The sequence below is a fragment of the Xenopus laevis genome, chromosome 7L, assembly GCF_017654675.1.
Source record: "Xenopus laevis strain J_2021 chromosome 7L, Xenopus_laevis_v10.1, whole genome shotgun sequence".
Lineage (NCBI taxonomy): Eukaryota > Metazoa > Chordata > Amphibia > Anura > Pipidae > Xenopus > Xenopus laevis.
The window spans coordinates 22,360,145-22,377,002 of NC_054383.1; the positions used below are offsets into that span (position 1 = coordinate 22,360,145).

Sequence of the window (16,858 nt, forward strand, 5' to 3'; positions counted from 1 at the left end):
GTTTAATGCATTAGGATAGACATCTCCCAGGGCTGTTTTTTCTATGTTATTTCTATTTCTGATTCAGGAATAAAACCGTGTCGATTTATTTGCAATGTTCTCTTCAATTCATATTTGATAGTATGTAATGGGCCACTAAATCTAAAATACTAGTAAAAATAATATGGAAATGCAGTTTGTAACTCTCACATGTAAGGGATATATGTAACAGTTTCCATTGGCACAAAGTAAAATACAATATAATGAGAGCTTCTCTCTTATAAAAAGCAAACCCACTAGGGTTGTCTGGTCTTGACCTGGACAGCCCGGTAATTTGAAGGGCTGCCTGGGTTAAAACCACCTACCTGGTTTTCCGAATAAGACTGACAATCAGATCGGCCAATTGCCGATTGCTGCGGCATAGCCCCACCCCTGATGGCATGACCCTCCCTCTTTGCATCCGAGCCCTGCCCCCTATGCATCAAAGCACAACCCTCCACGTCACAGTCCTGCCCACTGCCCGGTCGCCACCGGGCTAAAAGTTGGCAACCCTAAAGCCAACACAATAAATGTTGGCTTCAGCTGGCCACATGTTCCCACTATGGATACCTTGCTGGGACAAACCTTCCCGAGATGCACACTCCCAATGCGGAAGTGTATGAAGGGTTTAACCAAGAGCAGCGAAGTAATGTACACAGCCCAAAAGAAAACACTTGTGAAGTTGCGCTAATTTGCATATGGTGTGCAGTTAAAGTACAATGGACGTATATGTTGCAGCAAATACATTACACTACACAAGGCCAGGGAACCTTAATAAAATTATATAGAGGTGTTATATTGCCCTACACATGTGCCCACATTTTAGTTTAGGTGCCATATGTTATCAAATGCAGGGGGGAAGGAGGGTACCCCAAAAAAAAGTTCGATCTTTTTCAGCCTGTAAAAAGGAAAAGACGCCAGCGGTTTTTTTGGGACTTAAAATTTTTTTTTTCACAAACTCCTATCTACTCTATTGCACTTCGCCTGGTCTGAGCGCAAGAGGTAGTGTTCAGGAAAATCCGCATCTTAGCGAATTAGCGTAGTTACGTCCCTTCGCCAGTGCGAAAATTCGTAGCGCTACGGTCTATCTCCTTCACTAGCAAATTTACACAGGCACCCAATAGTAAATCGGCGAAGTGGCAAAATGACGTAATGCTGGCGAATTTTCGCCAGCGTTAGCCACTTCGCCCTTTAGTAAATTTGCCCCAGAGGAGGGGAACAGCCTGGATTGCATCTACTCTATGTGCCTGAAGTTCATGGATCTCTTGTGAGTAGTGACAAGCAAAGGATATAAAGCCTGCGTGTATTTATTTACTGCACCATACGTGAGAATTTCCAGACACAAATTACTTTTTGGTATACAAGTGTATGAACTCTGATCTACGTTCTTATGTGGACTCTTACTACTGTACATCATTGCTACAGAGACACTAGGGGAAGTTACTAGCTGGCTGTGTACTCACTTGTTTTACCACCTGTCTATAGTTAGCAGCAGACATCTGAGACGTGTAGTTAAACGTAGACTGAAAACAATTTTGCGAATTTATTGCCGGCGGTGAGTAAGAATTCTACTATTTGGAGACCCTCATCCAGACTCTTATCATTTATGAATGCAGCTATACATATGTTTGCATTCAAACATAAGCAAATGATGCAGTTGTTGATGCCATTCAGTAAAGGAACTTGCATCCAAACATGCTCCTTGCACTTCTGTGTAGCTGGGCCACCTGCCATTCCGTTCAACAAAAATCGCCACAGAAGACTGGTGCCAACTGAATAATCTACAAACTTGGTTTTAGTGCAGAGGAACAGAAATTCCATCCTCATCTCTATCACATACAGTTGCATTCGTTTTGATTTAACTCCACACACCAACACCATTATGGGGGTAAAAATGCTGCACTGCGTTAAAAATACAATTTCAATTTGTGCTCAAAATTGCACTTAGCACACTGCGCGTGCATAATAAATAAACCCTTGTATTGGACACTGTAGGGCAAATGTATTCTGAAAAGTGAGATTTCACAAGCACACCCTTGCAAACAATTCAGCAGAAGAGGATGGCCGACCCATCTTCTGAATAAAACACTGATACTACCGCTCAGACGCAGATCTGCTGACGGGGTTTTTTAATCAGAACAACATTTAGGGGGCTGTTTACTAAACTAAGGCTTTTTGGGGCAAAACTCAAATTTTTTGTGGTATTTTTTAGAGATTTATTAAAGCCCAATGCAGCAAAAAGTCAGAATCCAAAAATTTGTCATCTCAGATCTGCCAAAGTTGTGTATAAGTCAATGGCAGAGGTCCCTATCCTAATTGAAAGTTAATGTGGTCTTTTCGGGCAGAAACCCGAAAAATTTGTACTATTTGGGGAAAAATCCCCCAAAAAATCATATAATATGATTTTTCGTGCAATTTTTTCGGGGTTTCCCCCCAAACTGATTAATTAGAGCTTTTTAAATAATAAATAAGGTCAAATTGAATATGGGAGTTTGCTGTGATTTTTTTTATTGAAATAATGAGATAAATGTGGATTTTAGTTAATAACCCTCCCCATGTGCATTTTTGCATCACCCATTCCCTTTAATATCTTTGATTTAAGTGATTTCGGAGACTTTTTACAGCAGTTGGCAATTTCATGGCTGCCTTTCGTTGCTTAATAGCTTATTTTTATAACCTTGTTACATCATATGAGTAAACACGACTCCGTTCGGATCCCCATTTTTCACCTGCAGCTCTGTGATAATGAATATTTTTTGCATCGTTTAGCTTCACAACTAGCTCGCTAAATCTGTTTTTTCTTTTCGACGCGGGATCATCTGTCGTTCGTGGCCAGGCGCATTGTCATTCCAGGGCGCTGCATGTTTAAACAAAAAAATAATTGTTTTATGCAAAGGAGACAAAAGACTGCTGGGAGAATTTACAATGTCTCCATATGTTTGCATAAATGATCAGGCCCCTGAGGAATTAGTCATACCTTTTCATTTCTTTAAACACTGCAAATGTGTCCTTAAATTCATCTGGCGCTTCAAGAGCAAAATGCTAACGATCTCAATCTGTTACAGTAAAACGTAAGACTATTTATTTAGTCAATGTTTTAACAGGTTAGGGTTTGAATCAACACCTTGAATGGCAGGACTGAAGCCATCGGTCTGAAATGAATACATACGCATTTGGTGCTAGGAACAGAATCTCCATTGGCCCTACGCGTTTTGTGCCCCACAGGGCACAAAATGCTTGACTAAGTGCCCTGGGGTGCACAAAACGCGTAGTCCATGACTAAGTGCCCTAGGGGGCATGAAATGTGTTGGTCCAGTGGAGATACTGTTTCTTTTATATAATAAATACATTTTTAACTATATTTTTGGCGGCCCTTGTGGAGTCTTTCTGAGTGCCTGACACCCCTCTTTTTGTATTTTGTTGTGTTATCCTCTCCCAAGGCTGAGGGTCTGGTGCATCTGGACCACCTGTTCTACGTGGTCAGTAATCAACATATTTTGTCTCATGTGCAGTGTCAGACTGGCCCACCGGGATACCAGGAAAACTCCCGGTAGGCCTAGGTGTTAGTGGGCCCTCTTGTTTCTAAACATTTGGCCTATTTCATGGGCATTCCCTATTTCTTTATGGGGAAAATGGGAGAATATTGTATGTATAAAAGACTAGGAGAATAAAGAGGTTGAGTGAGTAGTGGAGGAATAATAGTTTAGAAAGGTCCAATGTCTAAGGTTTTCTAGAGGGCTCACGGTTTTAGGTTTTCTGGTGGGCCCAAGATCTAAGGCTTTCTGGTGGGCCCCTGGCATCCCAGTCCGACACTGCTCATGTGCCCCTCTTTTTCCATTTCTTAAAAGATAAGAACAACCCAGAGAAAGCACTATGAAATGCTGTTGTGGAATACAGAAGATTTAGTGACACATAACTTACCTATAAAGTTGTTAGTTTTACATTTCATATCGGTACTTTGGGTTTAGCAGTCCTTTGTCAAGGAAAAACAGTTCCCGTAAAGTACTCGGAAACAGTGTCGGACTGGCCCACCAGGATACCAGGAAAACTCCCAGTGGGCCCAGGTGTCAGTGGATCCTCATGCTGCTAAACATGTGGCCTGTTTCATGGCCATTACCTATTCTATGAGAATAAAGAGGCTAAATAGATAGAATAATAGATTATAGTATGTAAAGAAAGCAAACTAGGAGAATAGAGGTTGATTGACGAGATGAAGAATAATAGTACTGAGAGTGAGCCCCTGGTCTAAGGTTTTTGGGTGGGCCCCTGGTGTCCCAGTCCGACACTGCTCGGAAAAAACACAATCTTGGCTGAGAGTAACTGGCAACAGGAGTAAGAATTTACAGTCAATTAGAGGAAAAAAGGCACACATTTGAGTAATTTCTATTTACCGTTCTGCATTTGCCGTTTAAGCTCGACGACAGCCATAAGACAAAACAATGAACCAGAGACTCACTGTAAGAAGGAGTGCTTGAGACTTGTGACAGAAGGCAGCTTTTAGCTGAGATAAATATTTAATATATTAAATGGCTGAAAGAATACACTACCATAAGGGCCTGGACTGGGATGATTCACACTGCGAGAGTACTGTAAACAATACGCCATAGAAGAGTAACTCATTTAAAGACAGTCATCTTCTGGTGAATCTCAAGTACGTCAAGCACATGATGTTATGTTGCTATTTTTGGTTTTCAGAACAAAACAACTAAACTCAATTTATTACCTTTCTGCTATATCGTTCTATATACTATTTATTTTCTAGTGCAGGACCATTTTGCCTGCCTTTATAGTTCAAGAAATAGAAGTGTTTGAGTTTTGTAATAGACTTTATAATTTACCAACTGGGCTTGGCTGTTCGGAGAGGATCATATCAGCAACCATTGATATCTGGCCAATTTTTTGGAACCCATACAAGGGCCTAAAAGTTCCTATATGGTCTTTATCCCCCCCCCCCCACGAATGGTCACCTTAAAGGGGTTGTTCACCTTCCAAACACTTTTTTCAGTTCAGTTGTTTTCAGATTGTTCCCCAGAAATAAATTTTTTACAGTTTTTTCCAAAATCTAAGTTTAAGTTTAATGTCCCTGTCTCTTGTGTTTCAGTCTGGCAGCTCAGTAATTCAGGCTCAGACTCTGCAACATTTAGAGGGCAAATTTATCAAGGGTCCAATTTCAAATGGAAAAACTTCGCAATTCGAATTCAAAAAGACCAACCAAAATTAAGTCAAAATTTTTTTCGGTCGAATAAGTCTGTTTTCGATCGAATAGGTCCAAATCGAATAGGTTGGATTTGAATCGCACAAATCGAAGGAATAGCGCATTAGATCGAATTCGATTCTAAGTTTTTACAAAAAAAAACTTAGATTTTTCAAAGTCCACCAATTGGCTCAAAATAGGTTCTAGGAGGTCCCCCATAGGCTAAAACAGCAATTTGGCAGGTTTCAGATGGCGAATGGTTGAAGTCAAAATTTTAAAGAGACAGTACATGATAAATTTCAAATTTTTTCAAATTCGATTTTCGAATTTGGGCTATTCCCTAGTCAAAGTAAACAAAATATAGCTTTTTTCATGTGAAAATTCACCTCGACCTTTGATAAATCTGCCCCTTAGTTGATACATTTCTCAGCAGCATCTCTGTTGTATTAGCAACTATTGTATCAATTCTAACAGCTGCCTGTAATGAAACCCAGAGATTCTGCTCAGCAGGGACAAAGATAAGAAATGTATCAACTAAATCTATCCATTTAGAACAGTTTACAGGGTCGGCGACCCCCCCTCCCAGAGCTGCTTTAGAAGGTGAAAAATGACACTTTACACTACAATATTAGAAAAACGGTGACACATAGAAAACATCTGAAAACAACTAGTTGTTTGAAGGTGAACAACCCCTTTAAAGGAATTGTTCAATATAAAAATAAATAAAAAAAAAGTTTTTAATAAAGTTATAAAGTTAATTATCCACAAATGAAATTAAGAAAAGCGGGAGTGACTGGATGTGTAACATAATAGCCAGAACACTACTTCCTGCTTTGCAGCTCTCTTGCTTTCCACTGATTGTTTACCAGGCAGTAACCAATCAGTGACTTGAGGGGCACATAACTGTTTGCTTTTGAATCTGATCTGCATGCTGAGGAACCGAGAGGGCCAATTTCTTTTTAGTTAGAAAACAAATGTATTGTTTACTCCTTCCTGCTATCAGCTCGTTCAGTAATTATAAAGCAAGCGTCTACCCAAGTGAAAATTATATAGAAAGTATCTCTTGGATTATCCAGCACTTTAAAAAGCAATTTGATCACAAAGAAGACGGAGTGATTTATTATTCCACTGAGATAACATCCCTATAATCAGCTTTCTCCTCCGGTTCTCTCGAGTACAGTATAGACACAATCTCAACCGTTGGCGTGTCACTTAAAGCAGCTCACTAGGCGGCAGTTGATTGGCAGACAAAAATACCCCTTATTTATTATAAACATTGTTTTAAAGGGGACAGCAGCAGAAATAGGACCCGACTAGAATTTTTTTAAAAATAAAAATGATATCTTTTAAAAATGTTAGTTAAAATTCTTTTGGGGTCCTTGTAAAGCAAATTCAATTGTACATCTGTCGGTTCCGGTTCTGCAGAACGGGAACGGGAAGTGCCCCTGTTCACCCATTGTAAGGTTATTGTAAAACACATTTAAGGTGAATCGAGTACACTTCCTATATCAAGTTTTATACAAAAAAAAAGCTTATTCTGGTAGTATTTTCATGAAGAAAGTGTATATTGCTTGCAGGGGTGGATTTGCAGAAGCAGCAGTGTGTAAAGACAGCAGCTAGATCTTGCTTTTCTGCATTCTCCTGCCATAGACTCCTTCAGGGCTGTTTCTGACTTTAGGTAGCCCAGAGTCAGACTGGGGGGCCCGAGACCCACCGGGCTTCAGTTTCAGGACCCCCGCCTCTGTGCTCTGCTGCCTGCCCTCAGGGGTAATCCGTGGGCTGCTGCCGCCTGAGGGTCAAAAGGGGCTGCATCGCTAGCGCAACGAGCGGGTACTTCACTTTCTGCACTAGCAGAGTCGAATTTCCGGTTTAATAAGGTTACAGGAGGTGGCTTTTTGCAGCCCCTTGTAACTGCCCATTCACTGCTGCCTGAGGCACCATGCCTCATGGCAGGAATGGCCCTGCCCGCCCTGCGCATATGCATGCGCAAGTGCATGTGCACGTGCTCGCGTGTGTGTGCGCACCGTGTTCTTCAGGTCCCGGACCCTTCTTCAGGCCATTCGCGGCAAGAAGAGGAACCACAGGGTGTGGATCTGTCCGACCAGTCCGACCCTGAGGTAGTCTATGGTTGCAATCTGCTCCACTGTACTGTTGAGGGGAGTTACATAACTCTTTAGAGTACAGGTATCTGGAGCCAGCGGGATAACTATAGAGGAAACAGAGCCTGCAGGGGAGGGGGTTCCAGGGGACAGGGCGTGGTTCCAGGGGACAGGGGGTGGTTCCAGGGGACAAGGGGGCCTGGACATATTTGTGGCTAGACCACAAAGGCCTTAGCTACTAGCAGTGGAGGCACACGTTAGTCTCCAGTGCTGTTTCAAAATAATAAGACTAGCACATGCACGCCTGAGAGCGCACACACGCGCAGGAAGAGGACGATGCCTGGCAGGGGGAAATTGAAGGTGACAGCGCTGGGCAGCAGCAGGGGGAAGCTGAAGGGGACGGAATCAGCAGGGGAAGGAGGCGTAGAGCAGAGTTGGCCTGGGGCAGCCAGTTTGTAAATCCGTGTCTGGGCCCGGACTGTGGGGTCCACCTTCTCTACAGCCCATCTTCTCTCAGAATAACTTGCACACCTGCTACAAATTATCAGCACTAGATGTGCATGCATGTAAGCAGGAGGGACGGGGGTGTGAAGAACAGCATACGAGTACCAGTATGTCTGCAAGTAAAGTAAGAAATGTGCAATTTTCAGTGCAGCATTTTTCCCAGAGGTTGCAAAGGGGCAATGCTCTTGCTGCAATTGCATTGCACCTACCCCAATTGTGCCAAATTAATGCAACTGCCCATGCACTTTATTGCAAACCGGCACAGTTGCATCAAATAGCGATGGTCCCAATTATTATCATCGAAAATTCGTTAAATGGCAAAAAAATTCGGTGACGGCATTGAAGTCAATGGCCATTTTTTCACGCAACATTTATCAAAAAGTGCATAATTTTTTACTATACATTAGAGTCTAAGGGTGTTTTTTCACTCATCCCTAGTGCCAAATATTGTCGGCCTGCCTGGCCTCATTTCCAGTGGTCATTGGTATTATTTCCAGTGTTCACATGTGAGTGACATGGACACCCTATTCTCTTGGTGCAACTGAATTGCAGTGATTGATGCTGGGCACTGGGGGTAGCTCCAGGATTCCCCTGCGTCAATAGGCACAGCAGCACTCAGTTCTGAATGGAAGGCAGAAAGGACTGAGTGGGGGTGACTGCAGGGAACATGCGAGGACCACAACTGCACTTGTGAACATACATGAACCCTTTAATCTTTCAACAATATTAGCAAATGGATTTCTCTGTTGTTTAATGTTTCTGCATGCTCCACCTAGTGGCCTAATGCACATCTATTATTGCATATGCATATACATAGCTATCATTAATGAGTATTGGTTGGATTAAAAATATGAAAATGAACAAGAGCAAGTTTAAAAATATTACAGTAAGTAAACGTATTAGAGAATAAAAAACTTAAATTATGGGTCCCTTTAAATTAGTATATTTGAATATATATATTTATGAAAGCTACAGAGTATCTTGTATTATGCTGTAGTTTTATTTTGTACTTGTAGAACAGCCTCAGGCTATTGTATAATTCTCTAGCTCCCCCAGACCTATGCAGCACTGCACATTCGCTCTGTACACTTCTTGTGAGATCCAGTGCTGAACATTTTAGAAAAAACAACTTTTATTTTGTTTATGCTTCTCATGCCTTGTAACTTTACAACAGATTTGCATTACATAACTTTTGCGAAGCTGCGCTATTTCAAATACATTTCAGTTTTGATTTCCTTATGCAAAAAGGAAAATTTAATGAAATAAGAATCTTTCTAAATGCCATCAATTAAAAATTCTGTACCATTTCTGAAATAATCAAGTTTATCTTCACTATCCCCTTTTAGCATCTGTTTCTCTTCATTTTGTCTTCATGCATCAGTTGGGAGTCTGATGTTCATTGACAGTTAAATCCAATATATGCTATTTCCTAGCAGATGTATGAGAGCTCACTCAAATGACTGATTCCAGTACAAACAAAATCTAACAAAATAACTGTCTTTTGCACAAATTCTGCATGTAGAGAGACAGGTTTTCTTGTTATTTTTTTTAGAGTGAGTTCAAATAAATCTACATCATATAAAAACTGACAACCAGCAGTGAGAGAGAGAGAAGAGTATACAGTACATCCTTTAGAGAGTCTATGTTTTAACATATACAGGTATGGGATCTGTTATCCAGAATGCTTGTGACCTGATCCCCGATTAAATCCTTCGAATCGGACGATTCAAAGGATTTTAATCCATCGATCGATATTCCTTCGATCAGGAAATTCCTTCCCCATAGGCTAACATTGGCCTCAGTAGGTTTTAGGTGGCGAACTAGGGGGTCGAAGAAATTTTTAAAGAGACAGTACTTCGACTATCGAATGGTCGAATAGTCGAACGGTTTTTAGTTCGAAACGTTCGATTCGAAGTCAAAGGTCGTAGTCGAAGGTCGAAGTAGCCCATTCCATGGTCGAAGTAGCCATATTCGACCATTCGAAATTCAAACTATTTTTCCTCTATTCCTTCACTCGAACTAAGTAAATGGGCCCCTTAGTAAATGTGCCCCTAAATATACCCAATAAGATTATTTGCTGAAGTGAGGATTTACTAAATCTTAACTGGAATTATGTACAAGGTATTGTTTTAATCACAGAGAGAAAAAGGAAATCATTTTTAAAAATATGTTAAATATTTGATTAAAGCAGAGTCCATGGGAGACGACCTTCCCTAAAATTCAGAGCTTTCTGGATAATGCATTCCATTCATATTCTATATTAATATTATTACAGCTTTCCGGATAACGAGTTTCTGGATCCCATACCTGTACGTATTTGCCATGGTGTAACTTTAAAGACGGAAACATAAAGTCTTCATGCTGCATGGCTAATAAGCATTTCGATGTAAAAAATAGATTTGATGACACAAGAGGCTAATGATATTAACCTGTGCAGATAGATTTAAAGCAATTATTTTAGAAATAACCTCTGCCCTTATCGCCAGGCATTGTTTTACCTTTAAACATAGAAATTGCCTCCCCTTCTCTAACATGTCTTCTTTTCACCACCTCCTTTCCAGCTGTTACTTTCTTGGTCCTGGTTTCAATTATACCATGCATTATATGGCTTCAATTATACAATCTAATTAAACGGCACAATTACAGAGGCATTATATTGTTTCAATTACAAGATACCCAATAAAAACCATTTCATTACATGGACTGCCAGGGTATTGTGCTGCCGATCTGAAGGGCAGTTTTGTTGATGCAGCGTTTAATAGTTCAACAGTGGAACTGTTTCCTGCTTGTACACCATGGGGAGATATTCCTGTCCATTTGCAGTAATTATTTCAAGAGCCAGCTGACTAATAAACAGAACTAGACCAACCAACATTATTTTTTAATCTGGGAAAGTAGAAAAATGCAGCTCTGTAGATTTCTGTCTATACAGGTGCCCCTTGTATGTATAGGTATGGGACCTGTTATCCAGAATGCTCGGGACCTGGGGTTTTCGGGATAAGGGATCTCCTTACCTTAATCTAGTAAAAAAAATCATTGAAATTATTTAAATCATTTATTAAACCCAGTTGTTTTGCCTCCATTAAGGATTACATATAATCTTGCTTGGATCAAGTACAAGGTACTGTTTTATTATTACAGAGAAAAAGGAAATCATTTTTAAAAATTAGAATTATTATATATATATATATATATATATATATATGGGGTGCAACGAATGGGGTGTCTGGGAAGCTACCTGTCTTCTGCCTACCCCTAGTCCACGTTCACTGTTTTGCCCTGCCTCCCTCCCCTCCAGCACTCTCTCCCCTCTCCTTCTGCTCTCTCTCCCCTCCGATGCTCTTTCCTCTCCCCTCCCATGCTCTCTCCCCTCCTGCTCTCTCTCCCCTCCCCTCACTTCCGAGGATTTCTCCCTCTTCCAACGTTCTCACCCCTCCCCTCCTGCTCTCTCTCCCCTCCCTTCCGACGCTCTCTCCCCCCCTTCCGACGCTCTCTCCCCATCCCTTCTGCTCTCTCTGCCCTCCCTTCCGACCCTCTCTCCCCCCCTTCCAACGCTCCCTCCCCTCCCTTGAGAAGCTCTCTTCCCTCCCCTCCTGCTCTCTCTCCCCTCCCTTCTGACGTTCTCTCCCCCCCTTCCGACGCTCTCTCCCCTCCTGCTCTCTCTCCCCTCCCTTCCAACGCTCTCTCCCCCCCTTCCAGCGCTCTCTCCCCTCCTGCTCTCTCTCCCCTCCCTTCTGCGCTCTCTCCCCCCCCTTCGACACTCTCCCTCACCTCCCTAAGACAAATTCAGTTGAATGGACAGAAAAGGACACCTCCATTTTTTTCATTCAAACTGTTGCAAATTATAATGGTTCTTCTTTATTTAGATTTAAAGGATCTGCTTTAAGATATTGGTCTAGTTTTATATAAAATACAAGTAGGAGAACAAAAGTACAGTTTGCATGGCACAGTTTCTGTATGATTTCATCACCAACATCTACTGCAGCCCTTGATTATTGGATAAAGTTCAGTACAAGGTCCAACACCCTTGTACATTAACCATATACAGACAAACACAGACTGACATAGCAGAAATTCATTCTGACATCCATTATCTTGGAGAGATCAGTCAATAACAGCTCGAAGGCCTTAAATCCCATATAGTGAAACTCCCAGTTCCTAATTAATCAGGGACATGAGGAAGGTATTTAGATTGTTCACCTTTTTTTATAACAAACTGGTGATAGAAAGCATTGTTGTTTTGCCAACATTAGGGACACATATGAATGGATTAAAGGGGTGGTTCATCTTTCAGTTAAAGGAGAACCAAGCCCTACATAGACCCCCTACCTGCTCCCCCCCAGTCTAGGTATTACCCTGGGTAAATGCCCCTAACTCTTTACTTACCCCTCGTTGCAGATTAAGGGCATCAGAGTTCACGGGGAACATCTTCTTCTCTTCGGTAATCTTCAGGAAAAGAGCGGAGTGTCGGCGCATGCGCAGTTGGCGCAATCTTCCGGTCCCGATCAACTGCGCATGTGCCAAAAGCCACAAAAATTGCAGAAGCACAGAAGAAGACCCGAAGATTACCGAAGAGAAGAAGATGGTGTCTGTGAACTCCGATGCCCTGAATCTGCAACGAGGGTTAAGTAAAGAGTTAGGAGCATTTACCCAGAGTAACATCTAGGCTGGGGGAGGGGGCAGGTAGGGGGTCTATGTAGGGTAGGGTTTAGGGGATTTTAATAAAAAGAGTTTGGTTCTCCTTTAACTTTCAGTATGTTATATATTGGCCCGTTCTAAGCAACTTTTCAATTGGCCTTCGTTTTTTCTTTATCTATTTTTTATATTTTTTTATGTTTTGCCTTCTTCTTCTGACTCTTTCCAACTTTCAAATGGGGTTCACTGATAACTAAAAAACAAATGCTCTATAAGTACACACATTTGTTTAGTTATTGCTACTTTATATTACTCATCTTTCTTTTCATATACCAGTCTCTTAGTCACATCAATACATGGTTTCTAGGATAATTTGGTCCCTAGCAAACAGATTGCTCTCTAATAATAAAACAGAAGCTTGTACTTGAGCCCAACTAACATATGGAGGCAAAACAATCCTATTGGGTTTAATAAATGTTTTTACATTTTTTTTAATAATTTTTTTTAGCAGACCTAAGGTATAGAGATCCAAATTATGGAAAGATCGCTTATCCAGGAAAATCCCAGCTCCCGAGCATTCTGGATAACAGGTCCCGTACCTTTACACTAATAAACGAGGTGTGCAGCAAAGAAACTTGAAAAGAAAGAATGGCTTAAAGAAAGGCGAGTAAGAATGTTTTTCTTAAAGCATGACATGGAGCAGAAAGGATATTATAGAAGACAAATATATTGATGCTTTGGCATGGCCTTTTTAAGATAGTCCTAAATATGCTATAGATATTTATTTCTAGTCATACACATTACTCGGAGAGATGAGTGAATTGACAGATACACAGCCCTAAGGTTATTCTCTAAATTACCTCTCTGTCTATGTTTCTACTTATTTGTCTTTGCAAACATTCACTGCGTGACACACATACTCACAGTTTCTCCAGAGAATTTAATCCAATAAAGGATCTGTTCTTTAAGAGTGAAATCTTGTTGTGGCTGAGAACCCTGTACAGAAAAAAAATAAGAAGTCATAATGATTTCAGAGAAGACTGTGGAATAAATACTCAAAATCCATGACTATTTAAGTTATTAATGCATGAAAATGGCATTTTCCCAATATATTTGATCCAGGATGATACATTCAGAGCTCACAAACTGCAAGATTCCTGTTGTAAAGGTCACATATGTAAGTATGCAGTTTGTATTAGAAATTTTCATGAAGGAAGTTTCATACAGTAAGTATATGTACAGTTTATTTAGCAAAATCAAGGAATCCACGATATACTTGGGAAAAGCCATCTTTATGCTGTTTTAGTGGTGGGTCTTCACCACAACCATTTAAAGTTCACTCCCCAATATCAGTTTCAATAAACTAGGACAAATCGTCAGGGGCATAACTTCAGGGGCCCAGGCGCCTCGTGAAAAAATGTCTTTCCTCTATACGTAATCATGGACGACCCGTGATCCCCCACCCAACTCACAATCTCCCCACCCCCCCTCATAATTCCTAGGAAACAGTCCTCCGGTTGGCCCTTTTATCCCCCCCCCCTGTGGCTGCATTGTCAGCTTCCTCTGTTGTTACCGCATTTAAAAAAAATTGTGCATTTTCTGCAAAATTCGAGTAACACTGAAAAATTAGCAAAAGCGACAATTTGATGCGCATTAGTCAATGGGCATCCGTTAATTGTCACCGGCATCGGAATTGTTGCAGGCGTCAGAATATTTGCCACAAAGGTTTGATGCCGGCGAATTTTCGTGGCAATTCTGCAAATTTATTTGCACGGAAACATGGAAATTCGCCGCAGATTCGCACCTGCTAAAAAAAATTGCCTATCACTACCCAAGATATTTTACAGTTATACTGCAGATCACGCAATTTCTTTATTTATTCCACGTGGGATTCTTCTCATTCCCAATCCTCTGAGTCAAGCTGAAATTTTCCTAAATGACTCCTTGTTCTTGTTCCTTTCACACATACATCATTTTACATTTTCTACTTTTCAGACCAGCCTGAGAAGACTGAATAAATCTATTTATTTGCGAGTGTAATGGGAATACATTTTAATAGAAGAGCATCATCTGAGGCTGTTGCGTTAAATTAAAGAGCGGAATATTTAATAGGTTCCATTTTCAAAGCAAAGTGTATAATGGAACAACAGTAATTTGCAAAAACGGAAACATGTGAGTGACAGCATGCCGTTTTGCTAAATATGTTAATCAGATAAATGCAGTTTCGAGTTGTAGCTTTTATAACCGGCAAATACCAGATTATGCACCCAAGTCACAGAGGTCAGTATCAAACCGTGTAATAGAAAAGTGCTATGTAAAAGCATAAAATTGAAAACAGAGATGTATCTAATTCATGTTGTGATAAAAGGGCAACCTTGTTATTAAGGAAAAAAGCATTGGAACTAACAACCAGTTAGCCCTAGAATATAATTAGGATCATTTAAAGCCAGGAAGGCAGTGTGCAAACAAACAGCCACATTCTCCCATTTATTTGCAATCTGCTTTCCCCATTGCTGTATTGCTACAGGTTTAGAGATCCATGCTAACCCCATGAATACAGTGTTGCTTGCTTTCACAGTGATGTATTCATGGGGGGCAGTTGTGGGAGGCAAGTAGGGGTTCATCTCCTGCCCTGCACTCCTCCTATTTTGCATGTCATGCAGACTTTTGCACTTCTGCCTGGGTGCATGACTAGTGAAGGACGAATTTCTCCCGTATAGCTTCGCAAAAAATTCGCAAATTTCCTTCAAAATTCTCGAAACGGCAAAAAATTCACAAAAAAACCCGAAATTCAAACGTTTTCACGAAAAAATCGTGAAATTGGAACGTTTTCATGAAAAAATCTAGCGATTTGAAAGTTTTCTCTAAAAAATCGAGCAATTCAAGCATTTCACTATAAAATCGAGCAATACAAACGTTTTCATGGGAAAATCGAACAATTCGAAAGTTTTCACGAAAAAAATCTAGCAATTCAAAAGTTTTCAAGAAAAAAACGTAAATTGGAAATTTTACAGGAGATTTGCGAATTAATTCGCCAGTGTCGAAACATGGAAATCCGCTGCAAATTCGTGCCAGGCGAATTTATTCGCCCATCACTATTCATGACCTCTAAGTATTTTTACATGGTGACTAGGACATTTAAGGGGTTATTTATCAACGGTCAAATTTTATAGTTTTTTTTATACCTTGAATGAACTTGAATAAACTAACAACTCGAATGGTATCGTGTTTAAGAAAAAACTCGAATGGAAAAAACTTGATTCTGCAAATAATAGCCAGGTTTCTATTTACATTTTATTTATGCCTCTATTTTCCAAAGTATCCCTTAAGTATTTAATAAAAGTTTAATGAAAGATAACCATTCTTATAACTCTTTGTGTGACATCATAGTTCTAAAATAATGTCCCCAAATATGGGAAATAGTGGGTACCTGAAGCAAAGCATGGAATAACTTGGACAGCATTGGTGTTTGACATTGTGGCAATTTTTAAACAGGTTTTTATAATGTTTTCTTAAAGTTTTTGAAATAGAATTGGTTTATAATGTGCTTTTCAACCTAAGATTTTCCTTAAATGCACCACTTGTGAAAAACAGAGGGGTTTATTTACTAGCAAACTGTAAGGACTTACCCTGGTGGTCTAGCGTGGACTACCAGGGGACACCCGCAGCTCTTTCCTATCTCCTCAAGCACCGGTTCTCTTTGGAGCACAGCTTACTTCTGGGTTTACGCACCGGGCCCGTGACGTCATCATGCCAAGTGGTGCAAAATTCAAATATTTAAAAGGGCTTTGAGCTCAAACTCATTGCCAGTTGTTAGGTCTAACTTGTTTGTTCCATGGGGCGATTTTTGTCCTGTTTGATTCCTGTTTTGACTTTTACCTGCCTGACTACTTGACTACTCTGAACTCTGCCAATCCTGACCCTTGCCTGCCCAACTATTCTGATTCTACCGGTATTGACCCTTGCCTGCCTGATGATTCTTTGCACCGACCAGGCCTGTCTGACCTTGCTTGAACTCTGCCCACACCGACCCTGGCCTGCCTGACTACACTTTTGTCTATTCCTAGAACTGTACCTTCTGTCCAAAACCTTGCTAACGCCCGTACCCCTTTGCCAATCCAGAACTCTTGCTTGGCTCGTCTCTTTTTAAGACCTGGCAGTATCTGATTAGCAGAGGGCTCCACCTGAAGTGAAAGGCGGCTGCTACAGGCAGAAACAGAGCTGAGACCAGGGAGCCTAGCCCCTGTTCTGGATTTAGGGAGCCGACCGTGACACAAACATTATAGATAGATCTATTCTGATCATTTAATAACAATCACAAGTTATTATGCAACAATTGGCCCATAATAATTACTAATGAAAAGAAATCATTATAACTTAATCAATTTTGTCCTGGGAAGTGCTTCCC

At 40.7% G+C, this 16,858-nt stretch overlaps 1 protein-coding gene across 1 annotated transcript in view; it reads right to left on the minus strand.

Moving 5' to 3' along the window:
* The window catches only part of LOC121395755 (adhesion G protein-coupled receptor A2-like), a 149,505-nt gene that overhangs the window by 105,083 nt on the left and 27,564 nt on the right, over nt 1–16,858 (minus strand). The window contains exon 2 of the mRNA XM_041570043.1: nt 13,375–13,446. Coding sequence (XP_041425977.1) covers nt 13,375–13,446 — 72 coding nt within the window. The remainder of the gene's footprint in view (nt 1–13,374; nt 13,447–16,858) is intronic.